The sequence below is a fragment of the Aethalodelphis obliquidens genome, unplaced genomic scaffold (genome assembly GCF_003676395.1).
Source record: "Aethalodelphis obliquidens isolate GAN/ISIS:26980383/991018 unplaced genomic scaffold, ASM367639v1 scaffold35, whole genome shotgun sequence".
NCBI classification, from domain to species: domain Eukaryota; kingdom Metazoa; phylum Chordata; class Mammalia; order Artiodactyla; family Delphinidae; genus Aethalodelphis; species Aethalodelphis obliquidens.
This window is the reverse complement of record NW_020837979.1, coordinates 8,006,473-8,024,018: the sequence shown is the minus strand read 5'-3', so window position 1 is coordinate 8,024,018 and position 17,546 is coordinate 8,006,473. Positions and strand designations below refer to the sequence as shown.

At 42.7% G+C, this 17,546-nt stretch overlaps 1 protein-coding gene across 1 annotated transcript in view; it reads left to right on the top strand.

Moving 5' to 3' along the window:
• Positions 1–17,546, top strand: part of VWA3B (von Willebrand factor A domain containing 3B) — a 207,997-nt gene that overhangs the window by 102,481 nt on the left and 87,970 nt on the right. The window contains exons 12-15 of the mRNA XM_027128900.1: positions 3,996–4,134; positions 5,202–5,333; positions 10,318–10,416; positions 17,276–17,458. Coding sequence (XP_026984701.1) covers positions 3,996–4,134; positions 5,202–5,333; positions 10,318–10,416; positions 17,276–17,458 — 553 coding nt within the window. The remainder of the gene's footprint in view (positions 1–3,995; positions 4,135–5,201; positions 5,334–10,317; positions 10,417–17,275; positions 17,459–17,546) is intronic.

The window sequence follows — 17,546 nt, the reverse complement described above, 5'->3', positions numbered from 1 at the left end:
CTGGATTCTAACCCCAGTCTGCTATTTTCTGTGACCCTGGGCAGGTTAGTCAGTGTCTGTGTGCATCAGCTTTCTCATTTATAAAGCAGGAATGATAATGCCATTTACAAATGTGTTCTGTGGATTAGATTAGATACTAAGTCTAATGAGTTTAGGCTAGTACCCAGCCTGTAGTAGTCACTTGCAATCAGAGCTTTTTCCCTCCTTCCATGTTTTCTGTTATAAACCACAAGCTGCAGACACCTGTCTCCCCCCATATATACTCTGCAGAGCCCCAGTTTCTCAAAACCCAGCTGATGATGGGTTACTCAGAAAAAGTAATCCTTGCTTCTGGAGTCTTCTGTGCTTATGGTTTTGGGATTGACTCCCTTAGGAGAGTAGTTTGGATTTCAAATCTGGGGGAAAGGAAGCTGCTTGGAAGACACCCCACCTGGCAGCTCCTGGGTCTGTTTGTCCCTCTCCTCCCACCAGGTATCAAGGGCTGCCGGGAAGGTTTCTCTCCTCTTGTATTTTCTGGAAGACTTCATGGAGAATTAGTATCATCTCCCCCTTAAATGTTCATGGAATTCACCATTGAAGCCATCTGGGCCTGGAGCTTTTCTTTGTGGGAAGGTTTTTTTTTTTTTAATGCTGCATTCAATTTCTTTAAATATACATAGAGCTGATGTTGGTCATTTATGTCATCTTTATTTTCTAAGTCTGACTGGAGGTTATCCATCCTATCAATCTTTTCAAAGAAATGGCTTCTGGTTTCACTGTTGTTGTTGTTTTGTTTTGTTTTGTTTCTCTGTAGGGTTTTCTCCTTTCTATGCCATTGATTTCTACTCTTATCTTTATTATTTCCTTCTTTCTCTTTACTCTAGGTTTGAGTTTTTTGAGATAGATACTTAGATCACTGATCTTGACCTCCCTTTCTAACATAAACATTTAATTTTATACATTTCCCTCTGAGTAGTGCTTTAACTGTCTCTCACGAATTTTGATATGTTGTATTTCATTTCATTCATCTCAAAACATTTTCTCATTTCCCCTTTGATTTCTTCTTTGACCAAAGGGTTACTTCCCAAGTATTTGTGGATTTTTCCCGATAGCTTTTAATTTCACTGTGGACAGAGAAATATTGTATGATTTCAGTTCTTAGAAATCTGTTGAGATCTGTTTTGTGGCCCAGAATATGAAGAAAAAACCACTTTTGTTGGGTGGAGTGTACTTTAAATATCTCAGCTCAAGTTGGTTGATAGTATTATTCAAATCTTCCATATTATTACTGATTTTCTGCTTAATTGTTCTATAAATTATTGAGAGAAGGGTGTTAGAATCTCCATCTATAGTTGTGTATTTGTCCAATTTTTCTTTCAGTTCTAAAATATTTTCTTCATGTAATTTGAAGCTCGATTAGCCAATACATGTACATTTAGTGTTGTTAGGTCCTCTTGATGACTCAACTCCCTTATTGTTATGAAATGTCCCTTTTTATCTTTGGTAATATTCTTTGTTATGGAGTCTGCTTTGTCTAATATCAGTATAGCTACTCTGGCTTCCTTTTGTTATTTTCTGCAGGATTTTTCTTTTTTCTGTCCTTTTACCTTTACCTATATGTATCTTATATTGAAATAGGCTTCTTGTCAACAGAATATGTAAGGATATTATTTTTAATCCAATCTGACAATCTCTGCTTTTCATTGGAGTGTTAAGATCATTTATATTTAATGTGATTATTGATTTAGTTGGATTTAAACCTAAGATCTTGCTGTTTGTTTTCTATTCGTTCCACCTGTTCTTTGTTCCCTTTTTACTCTTATTCTGCCTACTTTGGTTTGAACATTTTTTACGATTCCATTTTATCCCCACTATTGGCTTGTTAATTCTGCCTCTTTGTTTTGTTTTGTTGTGGTGTGACTACTTTAGCATTTACAATATACATCTCTAACTTATCACAGTCTAGCTTCAAATAATAATATATTGCTTCATGTACATCATGAAAGTCTTCAGCTTCCATTCCCTTTCTGACTACACACTTTACTTCCACATATGCTATAAACCCAAAATACATTATAAACAATCAATTGTCTTGTAAACAGATTTAAAATGAGAATAAATGTATTTTGTATTGATTCACATATTTGTGATTTCTGTTGCTCTTTAGTCTGTTTGTATAGATCCTAGCACAGGTCTGTTGGTGATGCATTCTCTCAGCTGTTTTAGTCTGAAAAACTCGTGAATTTACTTTTATTTGTGGAAGGTATTTTTGCTAAGTATAGGATTCTAGGTTTACAGTTTTATCTTTTAATACTTTAAAAATTGTTCCCCATTCTTTTTGGCTTGCACGATGAGAAGTCACCTATTATTCCTATGTTGTCTCTGGTTCCTTTTAAGATTTTTTTTCTTTATCACTAAATTTCAGCCATTATATTATGATGTGTCATGGTTTTTTTTGTTTTGTTTTGTTTTTCTTTTCTTTCTATTTGGGTTCTTTGAGCTTCTTGGATCTGTGGGTGTATTGTTTTCATCAAAACTGGAAACATTTGATTGTATTTCTTCAAATATTTTTCTGTGCCCCTTTCCCTCTCCTTAGTGTCTAATTACACATGTGTTAGACTCCTTGATATTGTTCCATGGGTTGCTTATTCTGTTACATTTTTTTAACCTTTTTCTCTCAGTGTTTTATTTTGGATTGTTTACTGTGTCTTTCTTAAAATTCCCTGATCTTTTCTTCTGCTAGTGTCTACTTCACTGTTAATAGCATGCAGTGTATTTTTCATTTCAGTCATTGTATATCTCTAGACGTTTCCCCAGAGGATTCTTTTTTGGATCTTCCGTTCCTCTCCTCATTCTGTTCCTACTTTACCTTCTTGAACGTATGGATTATGTTTGCAATAGCTGCGTAACATCCTTTTTTGCAAATTCTATCATCTGTGTCATTTTCAGGTACGTTTCTTCTGATCTGTCTTTCTTCTGGTTATGGGTCATAGTTTCCCGCTTCTCTGTGTGCCTGGTAATTTTCTACTGGATGCCAGATAGTTTGAATTCTACATTGTTGGGTACTGGATTTTGATGCATTTTTTATGTGTGTTCTGTGACACAGTTGTTACTTGGAATGCAGTAAGTTACTCTGGGGCTTGCTTTTAAGTTCTGTCAGCGTAGGTGCAGGGGAGCCTTTAGTTCAGGACTAATTTGGTCCTACTATGAAGGCAATACCGTTGTGAGGACTCTACTTGAGGCCACATGCATTACGGAGGCTTTTCCACTCTGGCTGATTGGAAGATGAACTATTTCCAGACTTGCGTGAGCTCTGAGGGGTTGGTCCATCTATTACTTTTTTGGTGATTTATTCCCCGGCTTCAGTAGTTTCTTCACGCACATGCCCTGATCATAACTTAGCCAGAGTCTCCAGGGCACCCTTCTGCAGATATCTGGAGCACGTTCTCTCTCCCTTTCAATCTCTCTTTCCATCCCTCTCTGACGCTCTTTCTCTCCTATGTAGTGATCTCCTCTTCAGTGTTTTGCCCTGTAAAGTCTAATTGACTGGGCCTTGCTGAACTCTGAACTCAGTTTCAAGTATTTTTTTTGTCTGCCCCACCCTCTGCCCCAGGGTTTGCCTGCAACCATGAATTTAATCTACATCCTGTGATGGGATCCTGAGCCTGGACCACAGAAGCAGTCCTGCTTACACGACCACCTAGCGCTTGGTTATTCCTGGGATCTGGGGTTGCTTGATTCTATCCATAAGCTTCACTGAAGCTTCAGGAATGTGCTGGCATTACTAGCTTGACTGCAGTCAGCAGGATTAGAAGAATACATGGTGTGAAGTCATAGCTAAAGGCCTCAAAAATACCAGATGACTGGAAGTAATTTACTTTTGGCTTTGGAGCCCAGTATTGGATTTATTTTTCTGTCCTATTGGTTTTCCTCTGTAGACGTATCATTAAGTTCTTAGGACGATGCTCTGAGTGCCACAGGCTCTAACCATTCCCTTTCAACTATTTCCTGCCTAGGATTCAATGGCTACAGGATGGGAGTCAAGTCCTTTTTGGAAAAGTGCCTAGTGATTGTGTCTACATTCTCATTGACACATCTCACTCAATGAAGGGGAAACTGGACCTGGTGAAGAACAAGATCATCCAGCTCATGCAGGTGAGATGGAGCTCTCGGGATCAGGCACCTGCGGGCCGAGTATCATGAGTGCATCTCCGCCAGTCAGCACCTGTAGTGGTTGTCAGAGATGCACAGGCCAGGTGTGCACTCAGAAATCACAGAAAAGCCACTTCAGAAAAAGACTCCCTTTTGCCAGTGAGAGCATCATCCGCTCTTTGCAAGCAGACCCTTCCTTCTGTGGGTCCTTCCTGTAACACATACGGGTTGCTAAGGAGATTTCTATGTCCACTGCCCAGGTTTTCTCTATCCTGGAATCTGTGGTGTGCACATGCCTCCGCTGTCTTCCAGATACTCTTCAGCTCGGCATGCTTACTTTAATTACCAGTGCGTGTTAGGGATGCTGCATGCACTGGCCCCAGAACTAATGTGTGGGAGGAGCGTGGGCTGATGGTCAGGAGCTTCTGGTCCTTATTCCACCTGTGCTGCCTCTGAGTTGTACTACCCAAAGCAGGCTGCTAACACTCCCTAACTCCTAGTTTCCACACATATAAACGGGTATCAGAGTACTGTCATGACTTGGTAGTATTGATGTGAGTATGAACCATAGTAAACAATTGCAGGGAGTGTTTGACAAATACAAAATAGAATTTTTAATTTGATGAACTTCTGCTGGAGGAACATGAGCTGATGGATGGAAGGCAAGTGAATAAAATAGCTTTACCAAAAAGATGTTGACCAAAAAGATGTTGCCCAAAGCGATAACACTGTTTTGGATTCTTTTAAGCATTTAGTGTGCATATTCAGTATACCATTAATGTCAGTATTAAACACAGGATATAACATCACATTATATATATAAACTTATATGTGACATATATATATGTGTTTATACATATATACATTTGTAAATTTTTAATATCCAAACTGTGTGTAAATTTTATTTAAATGCCTTTTGAACTAGAAAACATGTTCTCTCTTGAATGTAATTTTTAGCTTCTAGAACTGAAAAGAGGTATCAAACGATTAAAATGTATCAAACCCTGCCTGTCCTAATCTTTTCTCACACATAAGTGGTTTCATGGCTAAATAATAATTGTCTTTTACAGGAACAGCTGAAGTATAAAAGGAAATTCAATTTTGTGCAGTTTGATGCTCAGGCCGTTGCTTGGCAGGAAAAACTTGTTGAAATTGATGAGGATAATTTGAAAGGGGCCCAGGCCTGGGTTAGAGACATTAAGGTAAGAAGGAGCCTGGGTCCGGGAGAAGAAGGATAGAGATCAGGATAGAAATGCTTGAGAAATGCTTTGAACACCAAGGATAGCCATGGCTTCACATAGACGTTCATTTTGCTTACAGAGGTCATGTTAATTCAATCTTTTCTGTCACCATCTAACATTTAGATAAGCTTCTATTGACAGCACTTCTCTTGGCTCAAGTCTCAGCACTTTTATGAAAACAAATTTCAAAATATAATTTTTTTTTTACTTAAACATTCATATTTGTTTCTTCTGACGCTTCATTCTTGCTTCAAATGATATATTACAGCTGCTTTTAACAGTGGACTTTGTTCAAAAGTAATGAACTTGTGGAAACATACAGTACAGTGTGAGTGGTAAGGGCTGAAAGCAAGGAGAGAGGTAGGGCAGCAGGTTATCATAAGAAGCTGAAATACTTCCTTCAGGCCTGCATTTTACTTGGAGAACTTTAAAGCTTCTGCTCTTGGCATTTACACAGACTAGGGAGAATTTGCCTTTCCTCAAATTTTCTCTTGCCTTGAACTTAATTTTAAAAGTTCTTTTTCTAGAACCACATAGCATTCCAGATACTTAAGATATACTAAAACTGAGACCAAGAGTTATTCTTAGAGGTCCAATGTGGATCGCAAGTATCTTTAAAATAGTTCAGTGCCTGAGTTTAGAGTCCTGGATTTGACAAGAAGCCACAAATGGGCGTTAGTGACTCTCCCTGCATATTAACCAAGCAGAACTTGCACTGTCATTGGGATGTTCTAGAGTTCCCTTGGGATTTGTTTTTTAAAAATGGAAGGAGGGGGAATTCAGGGGCAATACAGTGGTTAGGATTTGTGCTTTCACTGCCAAAGGCCCGGGTTCGATCCCTGTTTAGGGAACTAAGATCCCATAAGCTGCACAGCATGGCCAAATAAATAAATAAATAAAATTAAAATGGGAGGAGGAAATCTATAAGAAATATTATTGCCTGTAAAATTTTGTCCTAACTGGCTACCTTATGCTGGGAAAGAATATTAAATTCATAAACAATTTGTTAAATTGGTTCCTTGGGACATATGTTGTCTTCTTTTACAGTAGGAAATATCTTAAGTCAGAGCCCACTAATTTAGAGTTTGTGATAACAAGATATATTATATATGTAATCTCATTGGGTGAAAACATAAGTGGGTTCTGCTTCGTGTAAAAATCACGGATGAATAGTATCGGCCATCTATGTGGCTGAAAATACGTCAGATCATTTTTTTGTAAAGTGTGATTCTGGTCTCTTCAAAAGTCTTCATTGAAGAACGCTTGCTTGCTTGCTGAATGTGCAAAATTCATTTTCAAGAAGACCAGATTCCTCTGTTATTCTTTGGACTGGTTTGGTCCAGGAATCAACCCAGTAAGTTCCGGACAACACTCAGACATTCTGAGCCTGCTGTGTGCTGGTGTCGCAGAGCAGTGGTCAGCTGGCATAGCCGGTCCTTGGGTAAGAGAATTTTAAAAATTTTAGTTATTATTATTTTTCTTTTGCGGCACGCGGGCCTCTCACTGCTGTGGCCTCTCCCGTTGCGGAGCACAGGCTCCGGACGCGCAGGCTCAGCGGCCATGGCTCATGGGCCCAGCCGCTCCGCGGCATGTGGGATCTTCCCGGACCGGGGCACGAACCCGTGTCCCCTGCATCGGAAGGCGGACTTTTAACCACTGCGCCACCAGGGTAGCCCAGTTATTGTTATTTTTAAGTTCTAAAAGTTCCATTTGATTCTCCTTCATGTCTTATTTTCTTCTCTGATGAGACCTTCTTTTTCTTTGCTGATGCATTTTAGTTTTCATTTGTTTCAAGATTGTTGATAATTGCTAGCTGGAGTATTTTTTTCATGGCTAATGTAAAATTTTTGTCGAATAATTCTAACATATTTGTCTTCTTGCTGTTGGTATCTATTATCTTTTTCATTTCAGGTTGAGAGCTTCCTGCTTCTTGGTACGATGGACTGATTATCAATTGAATCCTAGACATTTTTGTTTCATGCTCTGAGGCTCTGGATATTCTTCTAGCCTTCTGTTTAGTTGGCTGTGTCTCACACTGCGCTGTCAGGGGGATGGGTGGGCCCTGCCTCATACTTGCAGGTGCAGGTTGAAGTTCAGGTTCCCCACTCGAACTCTGTTGACACCTGATGGGGAGGAGTACCTTGTTACTGCTGGGTGGGAGGGGACATCACTGAGCAGGGAGGATGTGGTACAGTTGGTGGGGATGCACGTCCCAGCTCACTACTTGGCTTCCTTGTATACCACTCTGGCAGAAGTGTTAGGTGATTTATTTTATTTATCCTACTTGGTGTTATCTGACCTTCTTGGGTCCATGGGGTTATGTCTGTCATTGTTTTTGGAAAATTCTCAGCCATTATTTTTTTTTCAAATATTTCTTCTGTCCTGTTTTCCCTCTTCTCCTATGTTTCCAGTTAAGCGTATATCAGACCATTTGATACTGTTCCACAGCTCTTTGGTGCTCTTTTCTGATTTGATTTGCTGTTTTTTCTCTTTGTATTTTAACTTGGGTAATTCCTATTCCTCTATCTTCACGTTCACTACTTCTTTCCTTGGCTGTTTTGAACCTACAGTCATTCCTCTGTATCTATAGGGTCCTCATTCATGGATTCACCCAACCCCAGATGGAAATTTTTTTTTAATTCCAGAAAGTTCCAAAAAACAAAGCTTGAATTTGCTGCACGCTGGCAACTGTTTACATAGCATTTGAACTGTATTAGGTATTTTACATAATCTAGAGAAGATTTAAAGTGTACGCGAGGTTGGGACTTCCCTGGTGGCGCAGTGGTTAAGAATCCTCCTGCCAATGCAGGGGACACGGGTTCGAGCCCTGGTCCAGGAAGATCCCACATGCCGCAAAGCAACTAAGCCCGTGCGCCACAACTACTGAGCCTGCGCGCCTAGAGCCTGTGCTCCGCAACAAGAGAAGCCACCGCAATGCGAAGCCTGCACACCAAAACGAAGAGCAGCCCCCGCTCGCCACAACTGGAGAAAGCCCGCGTGCAGCAACAAAGACCCAATGCAGCCAAAAATAAATAAATTTATCAAAAAAATAAATAAAGTATATGTGAGGATGTGCATAGGTCATATGCAAATACTACGCCATTTTATATAAGGGACGTGGGCATCTGCAGATTTTGGTATCTGTCAGGGGGAGAGGGTCCTGGACCAACCCCTGTGGATACCAAGGAACAACTGTACTCTGAACTCTTTGAAAGACTTCTTCACCGTCCTACTGAGTTTTTTACTGTTAGCATTTTTATTCTATTATTTCTTAAGGTTCCATCTCTGCTGAAATTACCCACCTGGTCTTGAATGTTGTTCACCTTTGCCGTTATCACAGTTATTTTAAATTTTCTGTCCGATGGTTTCAGCATCTGTGTCATGTGTGTGTTTGTTTCCAATGAGTACTTTTGTCTCTCGGGAGTATGTTTGCTCTTCTGTTTATGTGCTTATTTTCTGTTAAAAGCTGGACATCACCTGCAGTATATAGAGACTGAGATAAATATTTCTCATGCCTGGAAATGGGCGTGCCTTTCTTGGTGGGGTGGGTTAAAATGACTCTAATTAGGAGTTGGGCTGGCTTCGAGGTTTGTTTGCACCACATCCCTCAAATTCTTGCAGCGACGCTTGGTGTTGGGGTAGGGGATGACGTGCCAGAGGGCTGTCTGCTTCATCTTCGGCTTTTGATTTTTCCCTTCACACTGGGCCTCAAAGAGAGCGTTTCTCTTGAAAGTTATTTGTTAGTTGATGTTTCTAGGGGAGTGATGGGGGTGGGTGTTCTCTGAATAAGCCTCAGTCTTAATCAGCCATGGTGTCCAGGAGTCTCAGGGGCGTGGCCTTCTCAGTGTCTCTGAGCCCAGCACATAGCCCTGCTCCTTCCACAGGTGTAGAGAGTGTGTTGTTTCCTCTTTCCTTCCCCCAGCCTTCCTGGGTTTTGACCAGCGCTCCAGGGTGAGCGTGTTCATTGTTGCCCCCCCACCCCATATGCACACACAGATTAAGGCTTTTGTTCTGCTGGAGAGAGTGAGGAGAGGGTCTCTATGGAGATTCCTGTGTTTCTCTCCCCCAGTTCTGCACCGTGAAGGAGACTTTCTCTAGACTCTCCCAATCTATTCTGTGAGCACCCTGTGGGGTTTGTGGCAAAACAGCCTTCAAGAGAGCGCCGATGCCCCCATATCTGTGGCCTCTTGCCAACATACACCTGGCAGCCTCCGCTGATTCACCAGTCACCCCAGCCCAGCTCTTCTTCTAGTGTCTGGCTGCATCCTGTCCCAGAAAGCCAGGGCTGGCCTCTTGCCTGACTCTCCCCAGATTTGGGGCCACTTGGTTGCCCTGTGACCTGAGCCCTCTCACGGGCATAACAAAAGTCATGTACTTGCTGTTTGTCTGGCTTTTTCTCATTCTGAGTTTTGGAGTGACAACTTGGCCAGTTCTGTACCTCCCTGGGCAGAAACTGCAGGCGTTTTACAACTTTACAGTTTCCTGCACCTCTGGATTGCTCATGACACCACACTCATGTTTGCTGAATACAGGGTGTCATGAATCAATCCTGGTTGGAAGCGAACATGGTCCCCGCCTGGGGGGAATTCAGGCTGCATGTTTAAGCCGTGCTGACAACTGAATGAACAGTAACTGAGTTAGTGCCCAGCACAGAAACACACAAAGATAAGATTGAATTAAGAGCTCTGCCATCAGGACAGGAAATCCATCGTCCTGGCTTCTAGCTATCCTGGAACTGTCTGCATAGATGCTTTTACGACATACTCAGGGATTTGTCTTCTTGGAATTCCTGGACTTAAATTATGATCTCAGTCTAATTTAAATATATCTTTTATTTCACAAGTACTTTTCTTTTTGGAAGCAGAGAATAAATAACAGTTGTTTGTGAGATCTTTTTTGAGATTCAAGTATGTACTTGGTATGTCTCTCTCTCTCTTTTCTGTAGATTGGAAGTTCCACAAACACCTTGAGCGCCCTGCAAATTGCTTTTGCTGATGAAGAAACACAAGTAATCTACCTTTTGACGGATGGGAGACCTGACCAGGTACTTATCAAAGTTGGGAACAAAGAGGGACTCACTAATCCCCTGAAAGTGAATGCTGAGCGTGGGTTTGGGGGACCTTTTCCACTGCCACTAAAAAGCTGTTGAGAGGTACTTGCCTGGCTTAGGGACGCAGAACTGAGGTAAAAACACACACACTGAGAAATTCCTTTGTCTACTGCAACAGTGAGGAGAATTTAAGTGACAGTGAGTGTTGTTTGGTTAATTTGATGCCCATCCATAGACCTGGAGACAAACCCGATGAAAGGTGATGTATGCCTTCCGTGGAAGGCTGGTTTATATTTTATTATAAACTAAGAGTGAGGAGATTCTTTTTGATTTTTTTCCTTTGGGGACGCTGAATCTAAAACACGTCACTGCACAGTGTCCTTGGTTTTATCCCTAATTTTAACTTAGTAATCATTTAAACAAAAGCATGCCTTTCTGGTGAAATGTTCTTTGTTTAGCCTGACTGGAAAATATTTGAAAAGTTTTAGCAGCATCTGTTCATCTTCTTTTGAGCTTTGTGAATGAAAGACTAATGCTCTGGGCATTAAATAAATATACGGATGTACAGGCCAGTACAATGTAAATTAACCGCTAAAATGAATTAGTATCAACTTGTTTCCTTCATTGTGAAGTGTCTGCATGTGAAGACTGCTAGGCAAATATTGTACAATACCCGGTGTCAAACGGTCCAGGGCTTAAATACTAGAGCAGCTGGATTTTACTACCGTGTTAGATCTATGGCCGCGAAGTCGTATAAAGTGAAATTGTATTTGGAATGATTTTCCTATCAACTTCACTGCCCTTTCTATTCAGAGGCGATTTATCGTGCCTTGTTTATGCTCCTTGTGTGGCGGCTGCACGTTTGAGGCTGCAGAGATGAATAATATCCTGCCCTAGGGGAGCTTACGCATCGGAGGATGCGCTAGCATATACAGTTAATTCTGGTGAGATAGAGGGAGTGGAGTTGCCTGTGCTACGGGCTGTACGGGAGCACAGTGATGAATTCTGCTGTACGCGATGGAGAGAAGGCCAGGCAAGGTTCCACCGAGGAGGGTGCATTTCAGCTGTGTCTGGAAGGAGGAGAAGAAATTTCCTAAAGGGGGGAGATTACTGGTATCCTGGGCAGAAGGAACAGAGGTGTGAAAATATGTGGGCTGGTCGAGGGAACATCCCGAGAGCAGTGAATGGAAAAGTGTCAGGGCCGAGTCTCGGAGGTTTGGTTGGGGGAGATTGTGAAGGTCCGTGAATGTCACACAGAAAGGATGGGCTTTACCTCAGTAGGGACTCTCAGAGGAGCAGATGGTCCCATCCGCCAGTGCGTTAGAGATATGCCTCTAATGCACAGGTGGATGGGAGAGCCAGGGAAAGACTAGATCTTGGGCTGGTGAGGTCCCACCTCAGGGAGGAGCAGCAGAAATGCGGAGGAGGGGACCCTCCAGAGATGAGATCATAGAAGTAGCATCAAAGGACTTGGTGGCCAGTTTGGGGGCAGGAGGTGGGGGGCTGGGTGAGGAACAAGGGAGAAAGGGGTCAAGGTGACTGATTGCTGGTTTCTAGTAATTGTTATTAACTGATTGAAATCTAAAGAAGGAGAGACCTGGGGGTTTCTGGTGGAGGAAGCTGAGTTTGAGCACCTGGAGTTCACGGCTGTCCAAAAGCCCTTAGAAGGATGGGGCTGGCATTTGGGGGAAGAAGTAGGCTGCAGGTTCTGACTTGCAAGTCATCTGGACAGGGGATCTTTTTCTTGTTAATAAATCCCAACTGATTTTATTGTAATTTAGAAAATATAAGTAAGCATATAATCATAAGGAAGAATAAGGTGTAAATTGTTCATAATTCAATTTTCTGCTCTTTCTCATCGAATATATGCGTTTTTCCAAGTCATGAGAAATTCTTCAGAAACATCATTCTCAATGAGTGCATCATATTAAATGACATAGATTTAATAAAACTACCTTAAAAATTGACTTGATTTAATTTTTGAATAGTAATACATTCACATGGTACAAATGACAAAGGTACGAAAGGATAGAATGTAGAGAAAATCCTCCCTCCCACCTCCCTTCACCAGCTATGAGGCAGGTGATATGTGTATTACCAGTATATTACCAGCTTCTTGCATCTTCTTTGAGAGATAGTTTGCTATGCAGACAGATATTTGTTTATGTATATTTCCTTTTAAAATACATAAATGGTAGCATATTACACGCACAATTCTGCGACTGTGTTAATAAAACAATATACCTTGGAGATTGCTTAATATCATTTCATAAAGAGCTTCTCACTTTTTCTATAGCTGCCCACTATTCCATCACACAGCTACTTAGTCATGTCCCCCGGTGATGAGTGTCATGTCCCCCGGTGATGAGTGTTTAGGTTATTTCAATCTTCCTGTTATATACAAGGTTGCAAAAGTAACTGTGCACATATATCATTTTGCACGTGTATATCTGTAGCATAAGTTCTGAGAAGTGGACTCAATTAAAAGGTATATGTTTAGATAGATACGCCAAATAGCCCTTGAAGAAGATTTACCAAGTACCACTGTACCAGCCGTGTGTTGAGAAGGATTCTCGGTCTACAGTCCATCATAGACTTATGAGGGTCTGGAATCTCCCAAAATTATATAAAAAATGCACTCGTACATTTCTCTGGGGAGAAGATCAGTAGCTTGCCCCCAAATTCCCAGAGGGTCTGTGGTCCACTTAAGGATGAGGCACTAGGGAAATGAACGAGCTGGAATCAGAAATATGCAAGTTACTGAAAAAGTGATTTATAAACTCTTATTCAGGCATTTCATATTTGTATCAGCCTTTTCCCCACAAACAATCTACTTATTTTGCATTATTCCTCAGACTCTCTCAAAAAAAACAAATGGATATTTGATACTCATGTTCTATGTAGAGGACATTAAGATGTACCACTCAATCTCGATTTGGTTTTGAATTTTCACTGACTGTAGGACCTGAATATGTAAGACCAATGTCATTATTCCCGGTACTCCGCAGAATTTTCTACTTGGAAGAACACACAGAGATGCTGTTCAGGATTCAGTTCCATGGACATCAGCGTGCTGCTTGTTTATTAAATGTCCAGGGCAGAATTATATAGAAGACAAGTCTTTTAATTAGTCAAGTTCAGAGGGTTCTTCATGAGCCTGGATTGCTATGTGTCCTTTGGTGGGCATCTGTAGGTGCAGATGGACACTGCAGGGCCTCTGTCAGGAGCAGCCCAGCACATCTTTGGCTGTGGTTATTTTGGGACTTCTTTGAAGTTAGGGGCTCACCCTCGCAAGAATGGACGTGAGGAAGGTATCTGCACCGTTCTAAACAAAAACAGATGGATGATAAAGCCCCACGTAGGGTATGCGAGGGATGGGAGCAGGGGAGGGCACAGGGTGACCCCCTCTGCTCAAACAAACCTCCTTCAGGCTGTTGGGAGAACCGTCCCTGCCTTTCTTGACACCCCAAGTTGACCTTTGTGGTGAAAGGAACATCTGGCCGCACACCTGTTTAGACTCGGGGATGAGGGCACTGGGGGAGAGTGTCTCAGGTGTGCTGCTTGGCCCCATCTTAGGGACCGACGAGACCTCTGAGGGGAACAGACTAAGGAGTCCTGGGCTGAGAAAGGCTTCCTCGGTGTCCTACAGACATGGCCCCCGCATGGCACAGCCCCGCGAGCTGAGCTACTATAGTAAGTGGCTGGGGAGCGTCAGGGTGACTCAGGCTGTGGTGGTGAAAGGCTTACTTCAACATACTGAATCTTCTTTTAAGCTGTGAGGACACCCACCAGCGAAAAGGATCCCTGGGGGCTGCAGGGTTGGGGCGGGAGGACAGGCGTGGCTCTCTTCTGTTGCAGGGATGGAGCTCCTTCTGCCGTCAAGGTGCAGCCCCGCCTTCCGCCAACTCTCCACCACCACGCTGGGCACTAGAACCTCGTGCCGGTTTAGCAAACACTACCTGGGGCTGTGTGCTGCTGGGGGGCTCACAGCGATACACATAAGAGACTTGCTCATGCTCTCTTGAGCTGTCAGGACTGATGGAAATAAACAGATTTAGAGCCAGAGACCTGGGTTAGAGCTCATCCCCAGCACTGCCCATCTGAATGACCTTGGGCAAGTGTCCCCGATGTGAATTTCCTCATCCGTGACTTAGAGCTAATGCTCCCTCCTCACAGGGTTGCTATGAGTGAATGAGGTGATAGTCTCGTGAATGCATTACCTGGAGATTATACATATATATATATATATAGATATAGATATAGATATAGATATAGATATAGATATAGATATATATATATATATTTTTTTTTTGCCACCCGGCATGTAGAATCTTAGTTCCTCCACCAGGGATCGAACCTATGCCCCCTGCAGTGGAAGCACGGAGTCTTAACCACTGGACCACCAGGGAAGTCCCTAAACACTGGGTTTTTTTTTTTGGGGGGGGGGGTTGTTTTTGTTTTTGTTTTGGCATTCCACGGATATTTACTGAGCACCTTTTATGTGCCAGGTACTGCTATCAGTCTGGGATACAGTGAGGAGCAAGATAGACAACATGCCTACCTTCAGTGAAGCTTCTGTTTTATGGTGAGATAGGCAAGGAGCAAATGACCATATGAAATAATGTCAGGTAGCGTATGGAAGATGAAAACGCTGTCCACAGTCCCTGGCACCCACATCGCTGGCACTAAATCAACGTTAGTTTCTTTCCCTTCCCAAATATCTCAGCTGTAAGTCAATATAGGAGTAATCTCTAGCTAAAACCCTATCTATCAAATTAACAGAATTTAGGTCTAGCATCTCCAGTCTGGTATATGGGGCTGAGGGGCAGTGGCCAGGAGTCCTGTAAGAAATGAGGATAATGATAGTACCTTCCATGGTGGGTTGTGGGGGGGTGCAGGGAGAGAGCACAAGCAGAGCCCTTAGTGCCCAGCACATGATAAGTCCTCAAAACGGAAGCTAGGTTGAAGGAAGAGCAGGCAGCAGAGAGGGCTTTGCTCTGTCCTTGAAGTTGACAAGAGGGATGGGATCAGCCCTCAGCTAGGTTAGGTTGCTCTTTGGTTAGGAACCAGCCAATGGGCAGAGGGGAGGGGAGAGAAGAGAGGAGGAGACGTGTGGGTGGACTTATGGGCAAGGACAGGTTCAAGGCTGGTCAGATACAGAGACTGAAGCCATGTGTAAGTGGTGGCTGGAATGAGACCAGTCTCTGGGGGACCACTCAACTGGCCATCTCCCAGTGGTGAGTCCAGAGGCCTCCCTCATCCCCCTGCCTCCCCAGGGCTCATAGCAAACGTATAGGAAGGGTTAACAGTCAAAGGATAGGAACTGGGGGTGGAGAGTGGGAACTGGCCACTCTCCAGTTGGAGCCAGCAATTTGGGTCCATCAAAGAGGGACTGAGAAACACAGAGGCAGTGGAAGCAAGACAATCAGAGGCACTTCTGAGGGTGCTCAGCTGGGTGTGGTGGTGCTGGTAGAGAGGTGGCAGGGCAGTTCATCAGTCATCTTTCCTGAGAGTCGGGTAATGTTTACGGAGAGTCAGTCCTTAGCAAGAGACGGTCTTTATTGCAAATGGCGGGGAAACACATAGTCTGGCATTGCTTCTAGGAGTAAAAACTCTTTGAATCTAGTCTTACCACTTAAGAGGTTGGTGACCCTAGGAAACTTAGTTCTTCTGAGCCTCAGTTTCTCCATCTTTAAGTGGAGTCCATATCCGTACCTACTGTGCCAATTAGGGTTTCACGTTACTGGGAGGAAAAGCAGAAGAGCAGACCAGTGATGGCTGAAACAATGGAGAGGCCTATATCCTATGGCTGCGAAGCCCAGCGGAAGGTAGTCTGGGTTATACAGCTATTCAAGGACATCTCCAAGAAATAGGCTTCCTTTAATCTTTATGCTTCACTGTCTTTGTGTGTGACGTCCACCCTCATGGTCACAAAAGAGCTGCTCCACTTCTAGGCAGAGTGTCCACTTTCCAGGGGGCAGGGATGAAAAGGGGAGGATATTAGCTTTTTTTGTTAAGTCTTTGTCTTTTTTATTGGCAAAAAAAAGTCTCTCCCTTGAGACTTCTGCTTATATCTCAATGGACAGACCTGGCCACACCTAGCTGCAAAAAAAGTGTCAGAAGATGAGTGTGTATGTGTTGCGTTTGTTTGTTTGTTTTTAACTAAGTATGTTGCTACCATGAAAAGAAAACCAGGGCTCTGACAGTAAAAAAAAAAAGGAGAGGTAGGCAACTAGCAGTCTTTCCAAAACTCTCTCACAAGATGGTTGTGAGGATTAACTGGGATATTATTGTCCCCAGCAGAGTGCCCAGCACATGGAAGGACCCTAAGTCAATGTCTCTTTTTTCACTCTGTGGGAGACACATTGACCATGGCCTAGAAATTACTTTTTGGGACTAGATGCTTTGGAAGCCACATGGACATCTGGTGACCTCACTCTGTAGAATCCCAACAGCCAAGGTGTATTACCCATGACCCTAATACTTTAAGTGCTCAGAAGTATAGCCCAGCATTTTCAAAGCATGGACTTGAGGTTTAGGTGCACTGAAATTGAGTAGTTTGGCTAGTCAAATACTTCTCCCAGATTTTTTCCCACCAAACTGTGAGCCCTCAGAGGGCAAGAGCTGAGGCATTGGTCTTCATACGCTCACTATCTGGCAATGTTTGCTTTGTTTATTGAATTGAATTTACACCTTTCCAAGAAGTCACTCTCCACTGTATACAGGATTACTATTTGAGAATTTCACTCTCTAGAGCAAATACTAGGAATTTTCACGTCTTTTTTTTTTTTTTTTTCTGTCTCTTCCTCTCTCTTTCCATCTCCCCTTTTCCCCTCAAAATTTATCATTTCAGCCACCTAAAATGGTTATAGAGCGGGCCAAATGTTTTCAGAAAGTCCCTATTTACACCATCTCCTTCTGTTACAATGATGAGATTGCAAATGGATTTTTGAAAGAGCTTGCTTCTTTGACTGGAGGAGAGTTCCATTCTTACAATTTTGGTTACAAGGATCCCTGTCCTCCAGAGGCTGTTCAGGTAAGAGCTTAATGGGCTGAGAAGAGAGTGTTCACTTATTTCAGCATTAATGGCTGGAGGCCCATGGATGAGACTTTAATTGGGAAAA